Raw genomic sequence first — 17,998 nt, 5'->3', positions numbered from 1 at the left:
ATAATGAGATGAGATGAGATGTTCAGGGTGCCACAGTAGTGCAGTGGTTAACATTGTTGTCTCACAGCAAGAATGTCCTGGGTTCAAGCCCAGTGGCCGATGAGGGCCTTTCTGTGCGGAGTTTGCATGTTCTCCCTGTGTCCGCGTGGGTTTCCTCTGGGTGCTCCGGTTTCCCCCACAGTCCAAAGACATGCAGGTTAGGTTAACTGGTGACTCTAAATTGACCGTAGGTGTGAATGTGAGTGTGAATGGTTGTTTGTCTCTATGTATCAGCCCTGTGATGACCTGGCGACTTGTCCATGGTGTACCCCGCCTTTCGCCCATAGTCAGCTGGGATAGGCTCCAGCTTGCCCGCCACCCTGCACAGGATAAGCGGCTACAGATAATGGATGGATGGATTGTATATAGATAGCTATATGCTTAGATAGCTATATATAGAGTTATTTATATACCTTGTTTTAAAAGCAAAGGGTCGACTTGTCTCACACTGAATATTGACTGTTTCATTTCTTATGGCTTACTGTTTATAGTTTTTTTTTCATGCTGAAACATTTGATTTAATTATTTTTAAGCCATTTTTGGTTGACAGCATTTCTTTACATGTGCCTCAGACTTTTGCACAGGACTGTATGGTAAGGAACCAATGAGGGAAAGAGTGAAAAAAAAGAGTGGTTGAAACATTAACAAGTTCCGCCCCTGTACTTTCCTCTCACAGTCCAGCAGGCTTCTAACATTTCTCAGCTTTCCTCAAGCCTCAGGCCTGTGTTCTGTCCGGTCCTAACCCCGGTATCATGGCTCTCATGTCCACTCTGACTCCGGTCTTCGTGGCCATCCTGTGCATCCTCATTGCCTTCATCTTTAAAACACAGCGCAGGTCAGAGTCTTCCTCAGCTCAGAAATCTTCCAGCGGTGGAGGAAAGGAGACAGAAGCACGGCCATGGGTGGACGAGGACTTGCAGGACGACACCGAGATCAGCGGCAGAGAAACCGGTACGAACTGAACCAAACCGAACCATATCGTCTCTTTCTCTCTAACTTATTGCCAGTCAAGACCTGCTTCATAATGTGTTTGAATATTCACTTTTTCCATTTTAACCTTTAGCTCGGATATGAATCGTAGCCTGCATACTGATGTTCTGTAATTTGAAGAAGAAGAAAAAAGGCTTGAACGAGTCGACTCTATGATTCAGATCTTTTAAGTGAACACTAGGAGCCGACTCACATTTTCATATTGATAATCTATCAGTCTTGTGTATTCACAGTTCTTACACACACATACAGGTAATCACAACCATGATTGAAAAGCATTCATCTTTTGAAATTCAAAAGAGTCGGTTCTTATTGCCGAGCTGAGCTGACTCACTGAAAAGATTCAGAATTCATCTGTGTTGTGTATTAAGCTTTCAGAGCAGCAGAACAGTGTGTGTATACACACCACCTCGACTTGGAATTCATGTGATTGGGTCCAGTTTTATATAAATGTACAGCGCCCTCCACAAAAAGCCTTAAAATAAATTCAATTTTTATTGCAGAAGCATAATCTCACACTGAAAATTGTAGAAAAATGTAACCTTTAACTCAAGTGAATTTAAAAAAAAAAATCCCTGACTAAGAAATAATTATTTTTCATAAAATCACCTGTTCCACAATTATTGGCACCATAACAATTCCTAGAAAATAAATGTAATTGAAGCATTTCTGTCATTTCTGCTGTAGTTTATAAAGTTGATCAGAGTATCTAGGAACCTTTAACTACAACCCCGATTCCAAAAAAGTTGGGACAAAGTACAAATTGTAAATAAAAATGGAATGCAATGATGTGGGAGTTTCAAAATTCCATATTTTATTCAGAATAGAATATAGATGACATATCAAATGTTTAAACTGAGAAAATGTATAATTTAAAGAGAAAAATTAGGTGATTTTAAATTTCATGACAACAACACATCTGTGAGACATCCCCTTTTCTCTTTACTGAGAAAAGGGGATGTCTCACAGATGTGTTGTTGTCATGAAATTTAAAATTAAAAAAAAGCACAACATTTCCTTTCACCTTTATGCTGATGATTCACAATTGTATTTGCCCTTAAAATCTAAGGACTCCATCCAATCTCTCCTTGTCTGTCTTGAAGACATCAGAAATTGGATGGCTAACAACTTCCTCCAGCTAAATGGTGACAAGACTGAAGTCATTATTTTTGGTCCCTCCAAGGCAAGATGCACTACAGTGAATGATTTAGGTCACCTCACTCCTCATGTCACACCCTCTGCCAGAAACCTGAGTGTCTTCCTTGACTACGATCTCTGTCTTGACAAACAGATTAGCACTGTGGTCAAAAATAGTTTTTACCAACTCAGAGTGATTTCCCGCCTCAAATCTTTCCTATCTCATAACGATCTTGAAATAGTCATCCATGCTTTTATCACATCACGACTGGATTATTGCAATTCCCTTTATCTTGGCCTCCCTCAAACCTCACTTAGACGTTTACAGCTGGTCCAAAACGCAGCTGCACGTCTTTTAACTGGCACCAGGAGATGTGAGCACATCACTCCCATTCTGGCCTCCTTGCACTGGCTCCCAGTCTTTTTCAGAATACAATTTAAAGTTTTATTATTTGTTTTTAAAGCACTCAGTGGGCTGGCCCCAGCCTACATCAATGACCTTTTACAGCCCCACTCAGTCCAAAGGTCTCTAAGATCCTCTAACGCAGGGCTTCTTCATGTACCTCGCTCGCGGCTGAAGCAGAGAGGTGACAGAGCTTTTTCTGTTGCTGCTCCACGCCTCTGGAATCAGCTCCCACCGGACATCAGATTTGCTCCCTCCATCTCTGCCTTTAAATCTAGGCTAAAAACCCATCTCTACTCCTTGGCCTTTCCTTAACCATCAGCTTATTGTTCTTGTTGTTATTATTATAGTTTTATTTTATTTATTTATTTTTTATTTTTCTTTTGATCATTTGTCTTTTAAATATTGACTCTGTACAGCACTTTGGTCAGTGTATGCTGTGTTTAAATGTGCTATACAAATTAAACTTACTTACTTACTTTACAACAGTCTGTAAACGTCTGGGGACTGAGGAGACAAGTTGCTCAAGTTTAGGGATAGGAATGTTAACCCATTCTTGTCTAATGTAGGATTCTAGTTGCTCAACTGTCTTAGGTCTTTTTTGTTGTATCTTCCGTTTTATGATGCGCCAAATGTTTTCTATGGGTGAAAGATCTGGACTGCAGGCTGGCCAGTTCAGTACCCGGACCCTTCTTCTACGCAGCCATGATGCTGTAATTGATGCAGTCTGTGGTTTGGCATTGTCATGTTGGAAAATGCAAGGTCTTCCCTGAAAGAGACATCGTCTGGATGGGAGCATATTGCTCTAGAACCTGGATATACCTTTCAGCATTGATGGTGTCTTTCCAGATGTGTAAGCTGCCCATGCCACACGCACTAATGCAACCCCATACCATCAGAGATGCAGGCTTCTGAACTGAGCGCTGATAACAACTTGGGTCGTCCTTCTCCTCTTTAGTCCGAATGACATGGCGTCCCTGATTTCCATAAAGAACTTCAAATTTTGATTTGTCTGACCACAGAACAGTTTTCCACTTTGCCACAGTCCATTTTAAATGAGCCTTGGCCCAGAGAAGACGTCTGCGCTTCTGGATCATGTTTAGATACGTCTTCTTCTTTGAACTATAGAGTTTTAGCTGGCAACGGCGGATGGCACGGTGAATTGTGTTCACAGATAATGTTCTCTGGAAATATTCCTGAGCCCATTTTGTGATTTCCAATATAGAAGCATGCCTGTATGTGATGCAGTGCCGTCTAAGGGCCCGAAGATCACGGGCACCCAGTATGGTTTTCTGGCCTTGACCCTTACGCACAGAGATTCTTCCAGATTCTCTGAATCTTTTGATGATATTATGCACTGTAGATGATGATATGTTCAAACTCTTTGCAATTTTACACTGTCGAACTCCTTTCTGATATTGCTCCACTATTTGTCGGCGCAGAATTAGGGGGATTGGTGATCCTCTTCCCATCTTTACTTCTGAGAGCCGCTGCCACTCCAAGATGCTCTTTTTATACCCAGTCATGTTAATGACCTATTGCCAATTGACCTAATGAGTTGCAATTTGGTCCTCCAGCTGTTCCTTTTTTGTACCTTTTAACTTTTCCAGCCTCTTATTGCCCCTGTCCCAACTTTTTTGAGGTGTGTTGCTGTCATGAAATTTCAAATGAGCCAATATTTGGCATGAAATTTCAAAATGTCTCACTTTCGACATTTGATATGTTGTCTATGTTCTATTGTGAATACAATATCAGTTTTTGAGATTTGTAAATTATTGCATTCCGTTTTTATTTACAATTTGTACTTTGTCCAAACTTTTTTGGAATCGGGGTTGTAGTAATTCATCACATCCTGTTTCCCTGGGGTATAAATATGATGTGACACAGAGGCCTATTTCTCTTATCCATTCTTCAACATGGGAAAGACAAGAGAACACACCATTCAAGTAAGGCAGATGTGTGTCGACCTTCATAAGTCAGCCAATGGCTACAAGAAAATAGCCGCTCGCCTACACCTGCCCATATCTACAGTCAGAGGAATCATCAAGAAGTTTAAAACAACTGGAACAGTGGCAAACAAGCCTGGACGAGGATGCAAGTTTATCTTGCCACCACACACACTGAGGAGGATGGTAAAAGAAGTAAAAAGTTCTCCAAAGCTCACTGTTAGAGAATTGCATCAAAGAGTAGCATCTTGGGGTCACAAAGTCTCCATAACAACCATCAGGTGCTATCTACATGCCAACAAGCTGTTTGGGAGGCATGCACGGAAAAAGCCTTTTCTCACTTACAAGCATAAACATACTGTAAATGTCTGGAGTTCGCTAAGCGGTACTGGGACTTCAACTGGGACCGTGTGCTTTGGTCAGATGAGACCAAGATAGAGCTTTTTGGCAACAAACACTCTGATACATCACAAAAGATGAGTATGCGGAAAAGCACCTCATGCCCACTGTGAAGTATGGGGGAGGATCAGTAATGCTGTGGGCCTGTTTCTCTTCCAAAGGCCCTGGGAACCTTGTTAGGGTGCATGGCATCATGAACTCTTTGAAATACCAGGACATTTTAAATCAAAATTTGGTGCCCGAAAGCTGAAGATGGGTCGTCACTGGGTCTTTCAGCAAGATAATGACCCTATACATGTGGCCAAATCTACACAAAAATGGTTCACCAGACATAAAATCAAGCTCCTCCCATGACCATCTCAGTCCCCAGACCTCAACCCATTTGAAAACCTGTGGGGTGAGCTGAAGAGGAGAGCGCATAGGAAAAGACCCAGGACTCTGGATGATTTTAGAGAGATTGTGCAAAGAGGAATGGTCGAATATCCCTCTCTCTGTATTCTCCCATCTTGTGAAATGTTATACAGTGGTGCTTGAAAGTTTGTGAACCCTTTAGAATTTTCAATATTTCTGCATAAATATGATCTAAAATATCATCAGATTTTCACACGAGTCCTAAAAGTAGATAAAGAGAACCCAATTAAACAAATGAGACAAAAATATTATACTTGGTCATTTATGTATTGAGGAAAATGATCCAATATTACATATCTGTGAGTGGCAAAAGTATGTGAACCTTTGCTTTCAGTATCTGGTGTGACCCCCTTGTGCAGCAATAACTGCAACTAAATGTTTCCGGTAACTGTTGATCAGTCCTGCACACCGGCTTGGAGGAATTTTAGCCCATTCTTCCGTACAGAACAGCTTCAACTCTGGGATCTTGTTGGGTTTCCTCACATGAACTGCTCACTTCAGGTCCTTCCACAACATTTCAATTGGATTAAGGTCAGGACTTTGACTTGGCCATTCCAAAACATTAACTTTATTCTTCTTTAACTATTCTTTGGTAGAATGACTTGTATGCTGAGGGTTGTTGTCTTGCTGCATGACCCAATGTCTCTTGAGATTCAGTTCATGGACAGATGTCCTGACATTTTCCTTTAGAATTTACTGGGATGATTCAAAATTCATTGTTCCATCAATGATGGCAAGCCGTCCTGGCCCAGATGCAGCAAAACAGGCCCAAACCGTGATACTACCACCACCAAGTTTCACAGATGGGATAAGGTTCTTATGCTGGAATGCAGTGTTTTCCTTTCTCCAAACATAACACTTCTCATTTAAACCAAAAAGTTCTATTTTGGTCTCATCCATCCACAAAACATTTTTCCAATAGCCTTCTGGCTTGTCCATGTTATCTTTAAAAACTGCAGATGAGCAGCAATGCTCTTTTTGGAGAGCAGTGGCTTTCTCCTTGCAACCCTGCCATGCACACCATTGTTGTTCAGTGGTGTTCTTCTGATGGTGGACTCATGACCATTAACTTTAGCCAATATGAGACAGGCCTTCAGTTGCTTAGAAGTTACCCTGGGGTCCTTTGTGACCTCACCGACTATTACACGCCTTGCTCTTGGAGTGATCTTTGTTGGTCGACCACTCCTGGGGAGGGTAACAATGGTCTTAAATTTCCTCTACTTGTACACAATCTGTCTGACTGTGGATTGTTGGAGTCCAAACTCTTTAGAGATGGTTTTGTAACCTTTTCCAGCCTGATGAGCATCAACAACGCTTTTTCTGAGGTCCTCAGAAATCTCCTTTGTTCGTGCCATGATACACTTTCCACAAACATGTGTTGTGAAGATCAGACTTTGATAGATCCCTGTTCTTTAAATAAAACAGGGTGCCCACTCACACATGATTGTCATCCCATTGATTGAAAACACCTGACTCTAATTTCACCTTCTAATTAACTGCTAATCCTAGAGGTTCACATACTTTTGCCACTCACAGATATGTAATATTGGATCATTTTCCTCAATAAATAAATGACCAATATAATATTTTTGTCTCATTTGTTTAACTGGGTTCTCTTTATCTACTTTTAGGACTTGTGTGAAAATCTGATGATGTTTTAGGTCATATTTATGCAGAAATATAAAAAATTCTAAAGGGTTCACAAACTTTCAAGCACCACTGTAGGAGAAGATTAAGTGCTGTCTTGTTGGCAAAAGGGGGTTGTACAAAGTATTAACATCAGAGGTATCAATAATTGTGGCACACATGATTTCATGTAAAAAAAATTATTTCTTAATGTGGGAATTTTTTTTCCCACTGAATAATGCACTTGAATTAAAGGCTGCATTTTTCTCTTTTTTTGGATTGTTGTCCTATATTATTAAAAAAATGAATTTATTAGAAGCCTAAGAACATATCTTAACGAGGGGTGCCAATAATTGTGGAGGGCACTGTAGATCAAATGGAGTCTGTGCCCGGAAAGGTCTGTTAATACTCTACATGAAGTGTTTTTTTAGAGGGCACACAGCAGGCTGACACGTTGTGTGGAGTAAAGTCTCGATAATGAGTCCTGACTGAAGATAAATAAAGATCTGATATGTTCTCCAGTCTGAAACTTCAACACCATAAGCTTTTTTTGATGGAGAAAAAAAATCCTAATAAATATACATGAAATAAACAACATGAAGTGGCCTAGCTAACTCTAATAAACATTGGAGCTTGTTAGACAGAAGTGCATCCTATGAATTTTTACGTGCTTCACCAAAAACTGACCACTTGTCAGAATTGGTTATCGGAATTAATGTTGAATTTTCCCACCAATGTTTTTACAAATTTCTATTATAAATGGTCCTGGAATGCTGAAACTCTGAGAAGGTGTCAATGATGTCAGTAACTACAGACCGAAGTCAAGTTGAAGTCAGTGACGAGGATCTGTGTTCCAGGTGGATAGAATCGCTCTGGAGAGATGTCATCAAGAGTTGAACGGGACTCTGACTCCATGGAAATGTCTTGCACAAGAGATCATTCAGTGTTTATTCACATGAGACAAAAATTTCTCCAGAGAAAGGGTGGCTTAACTCGCTGATACTACTTGTGACCATGTGTGAATAATGTCCAGTCAGTGGTGGTCTGTCTATCTATAATGACGGTCCATTTCTACCATCCATTAATGGATGAAGTACAGAAATGCTCATAAACTGTACAGAGCAACAGATACCGTAGACTATATTCAATATTCATAATTATGCTGATATGTGCATCTTGATACTGTATACCGCAGGTTTGTAGTACTCGAGTCCAGGACTTGGACTTGAGTCCGACTCGTGCCCTAATTTTAAAGTGCATATCCTGGACCAAATTCGTTTTTTTTTATATGAAAGTATCTCCCTTTACACACTCATCCAGAAGGGTAATTTTGCACAAGGCCATCTGTCTACAGCAGAAAAAAATAAAATAACAAAACGCGTCTGGAAAAATCCCAAGGGAGTCTGGAGCCAGATTCGTGACGTCACCTGCGGAAGCGCCAGCAGTCTGCGCGAGCTTAGCATGGTTTCAGTGCACAGCCTGTGTAGACCAAGTTTAGCAGCTAGCGATTTTGCATTGAAATATGGAATTGTCACCTGAGCGCAATGTGGGAAACGATGAGTGCTAGTCCCATCAAGATTGGTGTTGCTACACCCTCCTACGATACATCTGTTAACCATTTTAATAATTACGCGATAACGTTGAAGAAATTTGCAGAAAACCACCAGGTCGTTTTCTCATAAAAAAAAACAGCACTGACGTAGGATTCAGAAGGAGGCGTCCCGCACGTGACGTCACGAAAATCAATGTTTCCCGGGAAATTCAAATGCCAAGTTTTTTCAGAGGCGGACCAATTCACCTCAAATGGCTTGATTTCAACTGAATTTTTCTGGTATTGCGCAAGGTAAAAAAAATTGCACAAAATGTGACAGATATTTGACCAAAGTTTAATATAAAATAGGAGAATTACATTGATCTTGCTCCTGAATTTACCCGTGATATGCACTTTAAAGACTCATGACTTGACCTAGACTTGAGCGCTGATGACTTGGACTTGGACTTGGACTAGTGCATTAACTGCATTCGGACTCATAAACTGGAGACGAGGACTCTGATTTTTTCTTTATTTTTTTTAACATGCCATAATAATTTGACAAGATATTTATATTTCTATCTACATTAATTTTTATACTAATTTCATGCAAGAGAAGGCACATTCACCTGTTCATACGTCATTTTCAGGAACAAACTAACGTTAACGGCTCTAAAATGCCTGGAGAGAAGCCCCTAGGATTGTCTGCTTTGCTTAGACAGACTTCTCGTGCAGTGGGAAAAAATGCACTGCTATGTGTTCCATATGTAGAAGAACTATCGAGGAGACGATGGGGACAACCTCGAACTTCAATCGTCATTTGGTAAGACTCCACCCAGAGAAGGAAGTGACACGCTATGGTCATTGCTCTGTTGATAGTGGGCGGGGTTTGCTTGCTGAGTGATGAACTAGCTAGTGTTAACCCTCTCTCATGTTATTTGCCCTGTTGATAGTGGGCGGGGCTTGCTTGCTGAGTGATGAACTAGCTAGTGTTAACCCTCTCTCATGTTATTTGCCCTGTTGATAGTGGGCGGGGCTTGCTTGCTGAGCAATGAACTAGCTAGTGTTAACCCTCTCTCATGTTATTTGCCCTGTTGATAGTGGGCGGGGCTTGCTTGCTGAGCGATGAACTAGCTAGTGTTAACCCTCTCTCATGTTATTTGCCCTGTTGATAGTGGGCAGGGCTTGCTGAGCGATGAACAAGCTTTTTATCTGGAGCCTATTAACTAAAATGGGGCAGTCGAGCAGGAACGTTAGTCCAACACAGTAGCAGAGACACTTTCACATAAAGGCAGCAACAGCCGCCGTCAAATGGTGCGGTTGGAGTCTTGTTCTCGGACTCGACTCGGATCAATAGTGGACTCAACTCGAAATTTTCTTGAATGACTCGGACTTGAACACTGGGGCCTCGAGACTAGACTCAGACTTGAGTTTTAGTGACTCGACTACAACACTGAGATACAGTAAGTGTACCTGATAAAATGGCCATGTGTCAACATATTGTGTCAATCATGTTTGTGATCAGCTCAGTGTCACATTTTTTTCTATATAGAGGAAAATGATTGGGTAGCTGCAGAGACAGAAGATCTCCCCCATGTTCCGTACACACCACGTCGCTACCCTGAGGATGAAATGCTGGAGCGCTCCAAACACTTCTACGCCCTTTTGAACGAACGCCGGTCGGTCCGCTTCATCAGCCCAGAACCTGTCCCTCGAGAGGTGATCGATAATGTGATACGCGCTGCAGGTACTCACCACACGGCTCTCGGCCTCATGTACTGTCACACACACTCACCGGCCACTTTAATAGGAATGTGTTCTTGATTCTAAGATTCCTGTTCTTGGCTGCAGGAGTGGAACCCAATGTGGGCTTCTCCTGTTGCATGCTGAGATGCTTTTCTGTTCACCACGGTTGTAAAGAGTTGCTATATCCTTCCTGGCAGCTCGAACCAATCTGGCCATTTTCCTCTGACCTCTCTAATCAACAAGGTGTTTGTTTCCACCCACAGAACTGTTGCTCACGCAATGCTTTTTGTTTTTCGCACCATTCAGTGTAAACTCTAGAGACTGTTGTGTGTGAAAACCCCAGGAGATCAGCAGGTTCTGAAATACTCAAACCGGTCCATCGGGGTAGCACCAACACCCATGCCACAGTGAAAGAAAGTCAAACTTTGAGATCACAATTTTTCCCATTCTGATGTTTGAAGTGAACGTTAACTGAAGCTCTTGATTTGTATCTGCATGATTTTATGCATCGTGCTGAAGTCAAGGGATCGGCTGATTAGAGAACTGCATAAAACAGACAGCAGGTGGATGGGTGTTCCTAATAAAGTGGCCAGTGAGTGTATGGTCAAATGTTGATCCTGTTGGCTGAATATTTTTGTACCACAGCGATGCTGAATTCTCAGTTCTAATTGTGGAACTAGCAGCTCTGAAAGTAGCTCCACTCGCGAGACGAATCACAGGTTTATAATTAATGTGCTCATTCTAATATATATATATAATTTTTTTTTTTTTTAAATCAGAACAACTTACACATGGACTTATATAGTGGATGTTCAACATAAACAGATAAAAAAAAAAAACATGTAATAATTGATATGTTAGCATTTTGTAAGAGTTGGGAACGTTACGCATTCCGGTTTCTCAGAAACATGCGATAATCAGTGTTAACTTGTGTTGTGGACATTCCACAACATTAAATACAACTACAAATGGATAAAAAGTATTGTATGATGTATTGCTCTTTAATAACTAACAATTGTTCGCTTTGACGACTTGATAACTTTGATACAGTAATTAAACAAATGTTTTTCTTATACGGCTATGAGACTTGATTTTCTATGTGTTATGCAGTTGATAAGACTTTTTAATGCCATACTGTACAGTAGTGTTTTCAGCTTTTGGTTAAAGGTGAGATCATGGACAGGTTCGCTATAATCTTACTTGTATTTTTTTTTGTGTGTGTTGTAAAATTAAGCAGAAAACTATAATGAATATTTCACTTAGCTGTATAAGTTGATCGAGTGCTAACTTGGCCTCCTATAGTAGACCGATATATGTGGTAAGGCCTTTGTGTGGTTGTTGTGCCTGTGTGTGCATGTGTGTAAGGCACGGCTCCAAGCGGTGCCCACACTGAGCCCTGGACGTTCGTGGTAGTGGCTGACACTGAGACCAAACACAAAATCCGAGAGATTGTGGAAGAGGAGGAAGAGATCAATTACAAACAGAGGATGGGAGATAAATGGGTTGATGATCTACGCAGACTCCGGTAAACATCACGTGTGTGTGTGTGTGTGTGTGTGTGTGTGTGTACGGGTATGTGCGCTTGGACTTGCTATATATTGAGGACCAGAATACATATTTTTACCAACAGAGTTAGGACATTTTGGGAACTGAGGACATTTTGGTTGGTCCCCAATTCTTCAAAGGGTTGTTTTAGTGTTCAGGTTAGAATTCATCCATCCGTCCATTATCTGTAGCCGCTTTATCCTGTCCTACAGGGTCGCGGGCAAGCTGGAGCCTATCCCAGCTGACTACGGGCGAAAGGCGGGGTACACCATGGACAAGTCGCCAGGTAATCACAGGGCTGACACACAGACACAGACAACCATTCACACTCACATTCACACCTACGCTCAATTTAGAGTCACCAGTTAACCTAACCTGCATGTCTTTGGACTGTGGGGGAAACCGGAGCACCCGGAGGAAACCCACGCGGACACGGGGAGAACATGCAAACTCCGCACAGATAGGCCCTCATCGGCCACGGGGCTCGAACCCGGACCTTCTTGCTGTGAGGCAACAGCGCTAACCACTACACCACCAGGTTAGAATTAGTAATCTGTGGTTGGTAGAAGAGAGCAACTGGACTTGCTTGAAAAGTCTTGAAGACGTTTTGCCTCTCGTCCGAAAGGCATCCTCAGTTCTGCCTGTCTAGACAGACAGAACTGAGGATGCCTTTCGGACGAGAGGCGAAACGTCTTCAAGACTTTTCAAGCAAGTCCAGTTGCTCTCTTCTACCAACCACAGATTACTATGTACCTGGATGACTGAGTATCTTCACAGATAGGTTAGAATTAGGTTTTGGTAATAATTATTATTATTATTATTATCAGTTAAATTTATATCGCGCTTTTCTCATACCCAAGGTTGCTTTACAATAATAGTGAAGAAAAAAAAGGGGTGGAGTTAGGCATTTAGTTGTGATGGTTAGGGTAAGGGGCTGGCGAATGCATTATGTTAATGAGTGTCCCCTCAAAGATAGAAGTACAAGTGTGTGTGGGGGTGTGTGCAGAGGTGGACAGTAATGAAGTACACTTACTTAAGTACACTTTTTGAGTATCTGTACTTTACTTGAGTAGTATTTTTTTTTTTTTTTTGGAAACTTATGACTTTAACTTCACTACATTTGAAAGGCAATATCGTACTTTTTACTCCACTATATTTCTATAAAGGTCCTCGTTACTATGAAGCGGCTTTGAAAGTGGATGTTTTTTGTTTTCTTTTAGAAAATGTTTTTCCGCAGGTGACACTGAGACAGCCCATCAGTAATCACTAGGGTCACGTTACGTCCATAGACTTTATAAAATCAAGTTCAATTTCTCAGCAGTATTATTTGAACACGATCAGTTGAGGGCAGAATGGAAGGAGGCGGTTCTTCTGGGGAATGCACGCACTCATGGCCATACCTAGACCCCATGTTTCAGTTTTCTGAAAGGATTAAAGATTCGTTTCATTTTAAACGTTTGCTTTGTTTGCTGAAAACGAACCACATCACGGCCTACAAAAACTCACCGTCCAACCTGCGGAAGCATGTTGAAGGATGTAAACGTTTTATTCCAAGAGAAAGCTTGTAATGAAGTTGTCTGTGCTTTTAGAGCTAGCGATAACATTGCAATAGCTGTGCAGTCTGGTTAGTCAAATGACTTTGCCCACTAAGTTGCTACAGCCTTGTCCACGGCTAACATTAGCACGTAGCTAGTTAACTCAGACACTGTTAGTTAGCATGTAAAAACGGAGTTACGCTAACATGAATAACGTTAACTTTAGCATAATCTTGCCACATAAACAGAATGTAGAAAGCTTTCTTTTCTAGTAACGTTCGCTACCCAATATGATTTCGAGTTTGAAAAGAGTTTGCTAGCATGTCAGGTGGAGCTTCAGTTCGACAGGTTCTACAAACTAGTCAGTAAATCCAGTCGGCTGTTTCAGAGGCATTAGGTTTTGTAAGCGTTGTGGCAATAATACAACAGTGCGTTGACGGAAAATATACTTTTAATACTTAAGTATTTTTTAAAAGCATGTACTTCAGTACTTTAACTTAAGTAAAAATTTGACTGGACAACTTTCACTTGTATTGGAGTAACATTTAACCAGTGGGATCCGTACTTTGACTTAAGGGTTGTTTTACAATCAGGGTACGCAAGCTAAAAATCACATTTACCACTTATTATCTTCAATATCAAAAGGCTTGACTAAATAAACTTGGTTGTTTATTGTAGCCCTGTGATAGCTCTATTTACCATGCAAAAAAAAAATTGGTGATAACGTTATTTTTGGTGAATGTATGGCAATATATGTCATATTTAGCAAAATTACTCATGTCATTTAGAAAAAGTGCTTTTTTGACCACAGGTAGCTCCAAAAGGGATGCACTTAAATCATTCTTTATACCATAAAACAAATATTTGGTTCCATATCATTGGAAACATAGTTAAGTTTTAATGTTGAATGCCAGTAAGTTTTCAGACTATTTTGATCAAATTAGTATGTAATTGTGTCAAAAAAAGTCCTCTCCGAGACAGCTAATTTTTCAATATAAAATAACATATCTAAACTGATTATTTTCAGCCTAAAATGTGGTCAAGATATTGGGACATAAATATTAGAGACAGCTAACACAAAGCTTACAGCCTTATATTTAAAAGCACGATGGAAGTAGTGGATTCTGAATTATCAAAAAAAAAAGTCCTCTCCGAGAATCACTTCATTTGTTTCTCCCAGCCCTGCTTAAAGTTACACTTAATCTTGTTATAATACAAACTACACTACCGTTCAAAAGTTTGGGGTCACCCAGACAATTTTGTGTTTTCCATGAAAAGTCACACTTTTATTTACCACCATAAGTTGTAAAATGAATAGAAAAATATAGTCAAGACATTTTTCTGGCCATTTTGAGCATTTAATCGACCCCACAAATGTGATGCTCCAGAAACTCAATCTGCTCAAAGGAAGGTCAGTTTTATAGCTTCTCTAAAGAGCTCAACTGTTTTCAGCTGTGCTAACATGATTGTACAAGGGTTTTCTAATCATCCATTAGCCTTCTGAGGCAATGAGCAAACACATTGTACCATTAGAACACTGGAGTGAGAGTTGCTGGAAATGGGCCTCTATACACCTATGGAGATATTGCACCAAAAACCAGACATTTGCAGCTAGAATAGTCATTTACCACATTAGCAATGTATAGAGTGCATTTCTGATTAGTTTAAAGTGATCTTCATTGAAAAGAACAGTGCTTTTCTTTCAAAAATAAGGACATTTCAAAGTGACCCCAAACTTTTGAACGGTAGTGTATTACACATGCCTATCTGTTCTTTAACTTGTCCTTCACTTAAAAACTGGTACAAGAACCAGTTTGAATCAATTTGAATTTTGGACCCCTGTGACACAAACTTTGTACCCTGATTGTAAAACAACCCTTAAGTAATAAACTTGGGTACTTTGTTCACCTCTGTGTGTGTGTGTGTGTGTGTGTGAGAGAGAGAGAGAGAGAGAGAGAGAGAGAGTCATTGCCAAAGTTCACTGAGATTTCTTTGCATAATTTCCTTGCCTCCTGTAACACTCGCACTCTCTTGTGGCTAAGCTCTGTAATGGCAACAGCTAATAATATAGTAAGCACACACAATGTTCTCTTTACCTCAAATGTAACTAGTCATGATACGTTTGTTCATGTAGCTACCAAATAAGACACCATTACAACAAATCCATTGAACTCTGAACTATAATATTTCTCGTACAGGACTAACTGGGTGAAGGAGTATCTTGACACAGCGCCTTATCTGATCCTTATCTTTAAGCAGACGTATGGAATAATGCCGGATGGAAAGAAAAAGACTCACTACTACAACGAGATTAGTGTGTCCATCTCGTGTGGCCTCCTACTGGCAGCTCTGCAGGTGTGGAGAATACTGTGTACTGAACACTGTGAAAAAAGCACTAAGAGGAAACAGGAGACCTTGCTGATTTTGTCCGTATAAGGGATATTATAGGTTATAAGTGTGTCCTGTAAATGAAATAAACAATACATATTTTTGCTTTCGGTGCTATCTGTTGACATTCTGCTTCTCTAATCCTCAGAATGTGGGTCTGGTGACGGTGACCTCCACGCCTTTAAACTGTGGGCCGCACCTCCGGGTTCTCCTCAATCGCCCAGCGAATGAAAAGCTGCTCATGCTGCTTCCTGTCGGATACCCGGCTCCAGACGCCACCGTGCCTGATCTGTCACGCAAGGAACTTAAGGACATCATGATGTTTGTGTGACATCATTAAAATCCACCTGTCTTCCTGTTTAGTTTCACAATAGACGTCAGGAAAACAGACTGCCAGTGTCCTGAAATTACAGTGAGGCCTGGAAAGTTACTGGTCATGTTTATCAACAAAATGTTTGAACAATGGAAAGAAATGTTCGCTGTATTCAAAATTGGCAAACTGAGTCAAAAAGTTACTGTACATGAATGTTTATGCAGAGAAAGTTACATGTAGGGGCGGTACGGTGGTGTAGTGGTTAGCGCTGTCGCCTCACAGTAAAAAGGTCCAGGTTCGAGCCCCGTGGCCGGCGAGGGCCTTTCTGTGCGGAGTTTGCATGTTCTCCCCGTGTCCGCGTGGGTTTCCTCCGGGTGCTCCGGTTTCCCCCACAGTCCAAAGACATGCAGGTTAGGTTAACTGGTGACTCTAAATTGACCGTAGGTGTGAATGTGAGTGTGAATGGTTGTCTGTGTCTATGTGTCAGCCCTGTGATGATCTGGCGACTTGTCCAGGGTGTACCCCGCCTTTCGCCCGTAGTCAGCTGGGATAGGCTCCAGCTTGCCTGCGACCCTGTAGAACAGGATAAAGCGGCTAGAGATAATGAGATGAGATGAGAGGTTGCACGTATTCGGACTCAGATTGCACGCTCGATAATGCAAATCACGTGTGTAGTTCACGCTTGCTAGGTTGCCAGATACTTCTTGAGTAAAAAAAAAAAAATGTCCAGGATGAGGTTTTTAAGCGCGCTGATTATAAACACAAGCACTTCTTTCCTTTAAGCCCCCCAAAATTCAGGGATAGAAAATATGGACTTGATACTACTCCTCATTTACCGTAAGTGCATCTCATCTCATTATCTCTAGCTGCTTTATCCTTCTACAGGGTAGCAGGCAAGCTGGAGCTTATCCCAGCTGACTACGAGCGAAAGGCGGGGTACACCCTGGACAAGTCGCCAGGTCATCACAGGGCTGACACATAGACACAGACAACCATTCACACTCACATTCACACCTACGGTCAATTTAGAGTCACCAGTTAACCTAACCTGCATGTCTTTGGACTGTGGGGGAAACCGGAGCACCCGGAGGAAACCCACGCGGACATGGGGAGAACATGCAAACTCCGCACAGAAAGGCCCTCGCCGGCCACGGGGCTCGAACCCGGACCTTCTTGCTGTGAGGCGACAGCACTAACCACTACACCACCGTGCCGCATTTAAGTGGATAATGTGCAAAAAAAAAAAAAAGGAGCTTTAGTGTGAGCTCAGAATTGAAGGTAACTGAGACACGCCTTTGTTTTTAGCCCCACTTGTGCATCTCACACGATTTCAGAAAAGCACCTAAGACTGTAGTTACATCTGAAAGCTGAATATCAGTGTGCAAAATTTCTGTATTAAATGCTTACTACACACGTCCCTCGAATGTGAGTACAGTCTAGACAGTGGATTAACAGCTTCATCTCTTCTCTAAACCAACAAACAAGCTGTGTGTCATAGTTTCTTAAAGGAGCAGTTTGTAATTTAGTTTCATGGTAAATTGCAATTCAAATATTGTCAAGCCTTAATTTTTACCTTCTAAATCCTACTGCGTAAATTATATACAACTTTTAAGTAAGTGACGCCGAGCTGATCAGCTTTGTTCTGTATATGAGCAGGGATTATTTCTGGCCCAGAAAATTTAAAAAAGAAGCCTGAAATGAAGAAAATAGACAGATCCATTGCACAACAGTTTTGCAAATCACAACAGTTCTATAATGCTTTTGAAATGATATTGTTATGGGTCTGAAAACATAAACATTTCAAACATTATAAAGATTATAAATAAAGGTGCAGGAAACATACTGCACCTTTGAATCACAGTGAAGGCCATTTGGTGGTATTCACATGTTCTTCAACACATTGCGATACACAGGCCATACACAAAAGCCATTCATAATGACTATGTTCTGAAATCTTTGACATACAGTGGTACTTGAAAGTTTGTGAAC

General features: G+C 41.1%; 1 protein-coding gene across 1 annotated transcript; it reads left to right on the top strand.

The window, feature by feature from the left end:
- Positions 1–791: 791 nt before the first annotated feature.
- iyd (iodotyrosine deiodinase) lies at positions 792–16,078 on the top strand. The gene is made up of 5 exons (XM_060936791.1): positions 792–990; positions 10,035–10,229; positions 11,594–11,753; positions 15,507–15,663; positions 15,845–16,078. The coding sequence occupies exons 1-5, from the start codon at positions 792–794 to the stop codon at positions 16,025–16,027; spliced, it is 894 nt and encodes a 297-aa protein (XP_060792774.1). The 3' UTR covers positions 16,028–16,078.
- The last annotated feature ends 1,920 nt before the right edge of the window (positions 16,079–17,998 follow it).

Source organism: Neoarius graeffei, chromosome 13 (assembly GCF_027579695.1).
Source record: "Neoarius graeffei isolate fNeoGra1 chromosome 13, fNeoGra1.pri, whole genome shotgun sequence".
NCBI lineage: Eukaryota > Metazoa > Chordata > Actinopteri > Siluriformes > Ariidae > Neoarius > Neoarius graeffei.
The sequence above is the reverse complement of the archived record's forward strand: the minus strand, read 5'-3'. Positions and strand labels throughout refer to the sequence as shown.

What these genes read in the sequence shown, in the direction of transcription:
- iyd (XM_060936791.1), top strand. Translation starts at nt 792, where the DNA reads ATGGCTCTCATGTCCACTCTGACTCCGGTCTTCGTGGCCATCCTGTGC. An exon ending in GATCAGCGGCAGAGAAACCG is followed by an intron (nt 991 to 10,034) that starts GTACGAACTGAA and finishes TTTTCTATATAG; the next exon opens with AGGAAAATGATTGGGTAGCT. An exon ending in GATGATCTACGCAGACTCCG is followed by an intron (nt 11,754 to 15,506) that starts GTAAACATCACG and finishes TTTCTCGTACAG; the next exon opens with GACTAACTGGGTGAAGGAGT.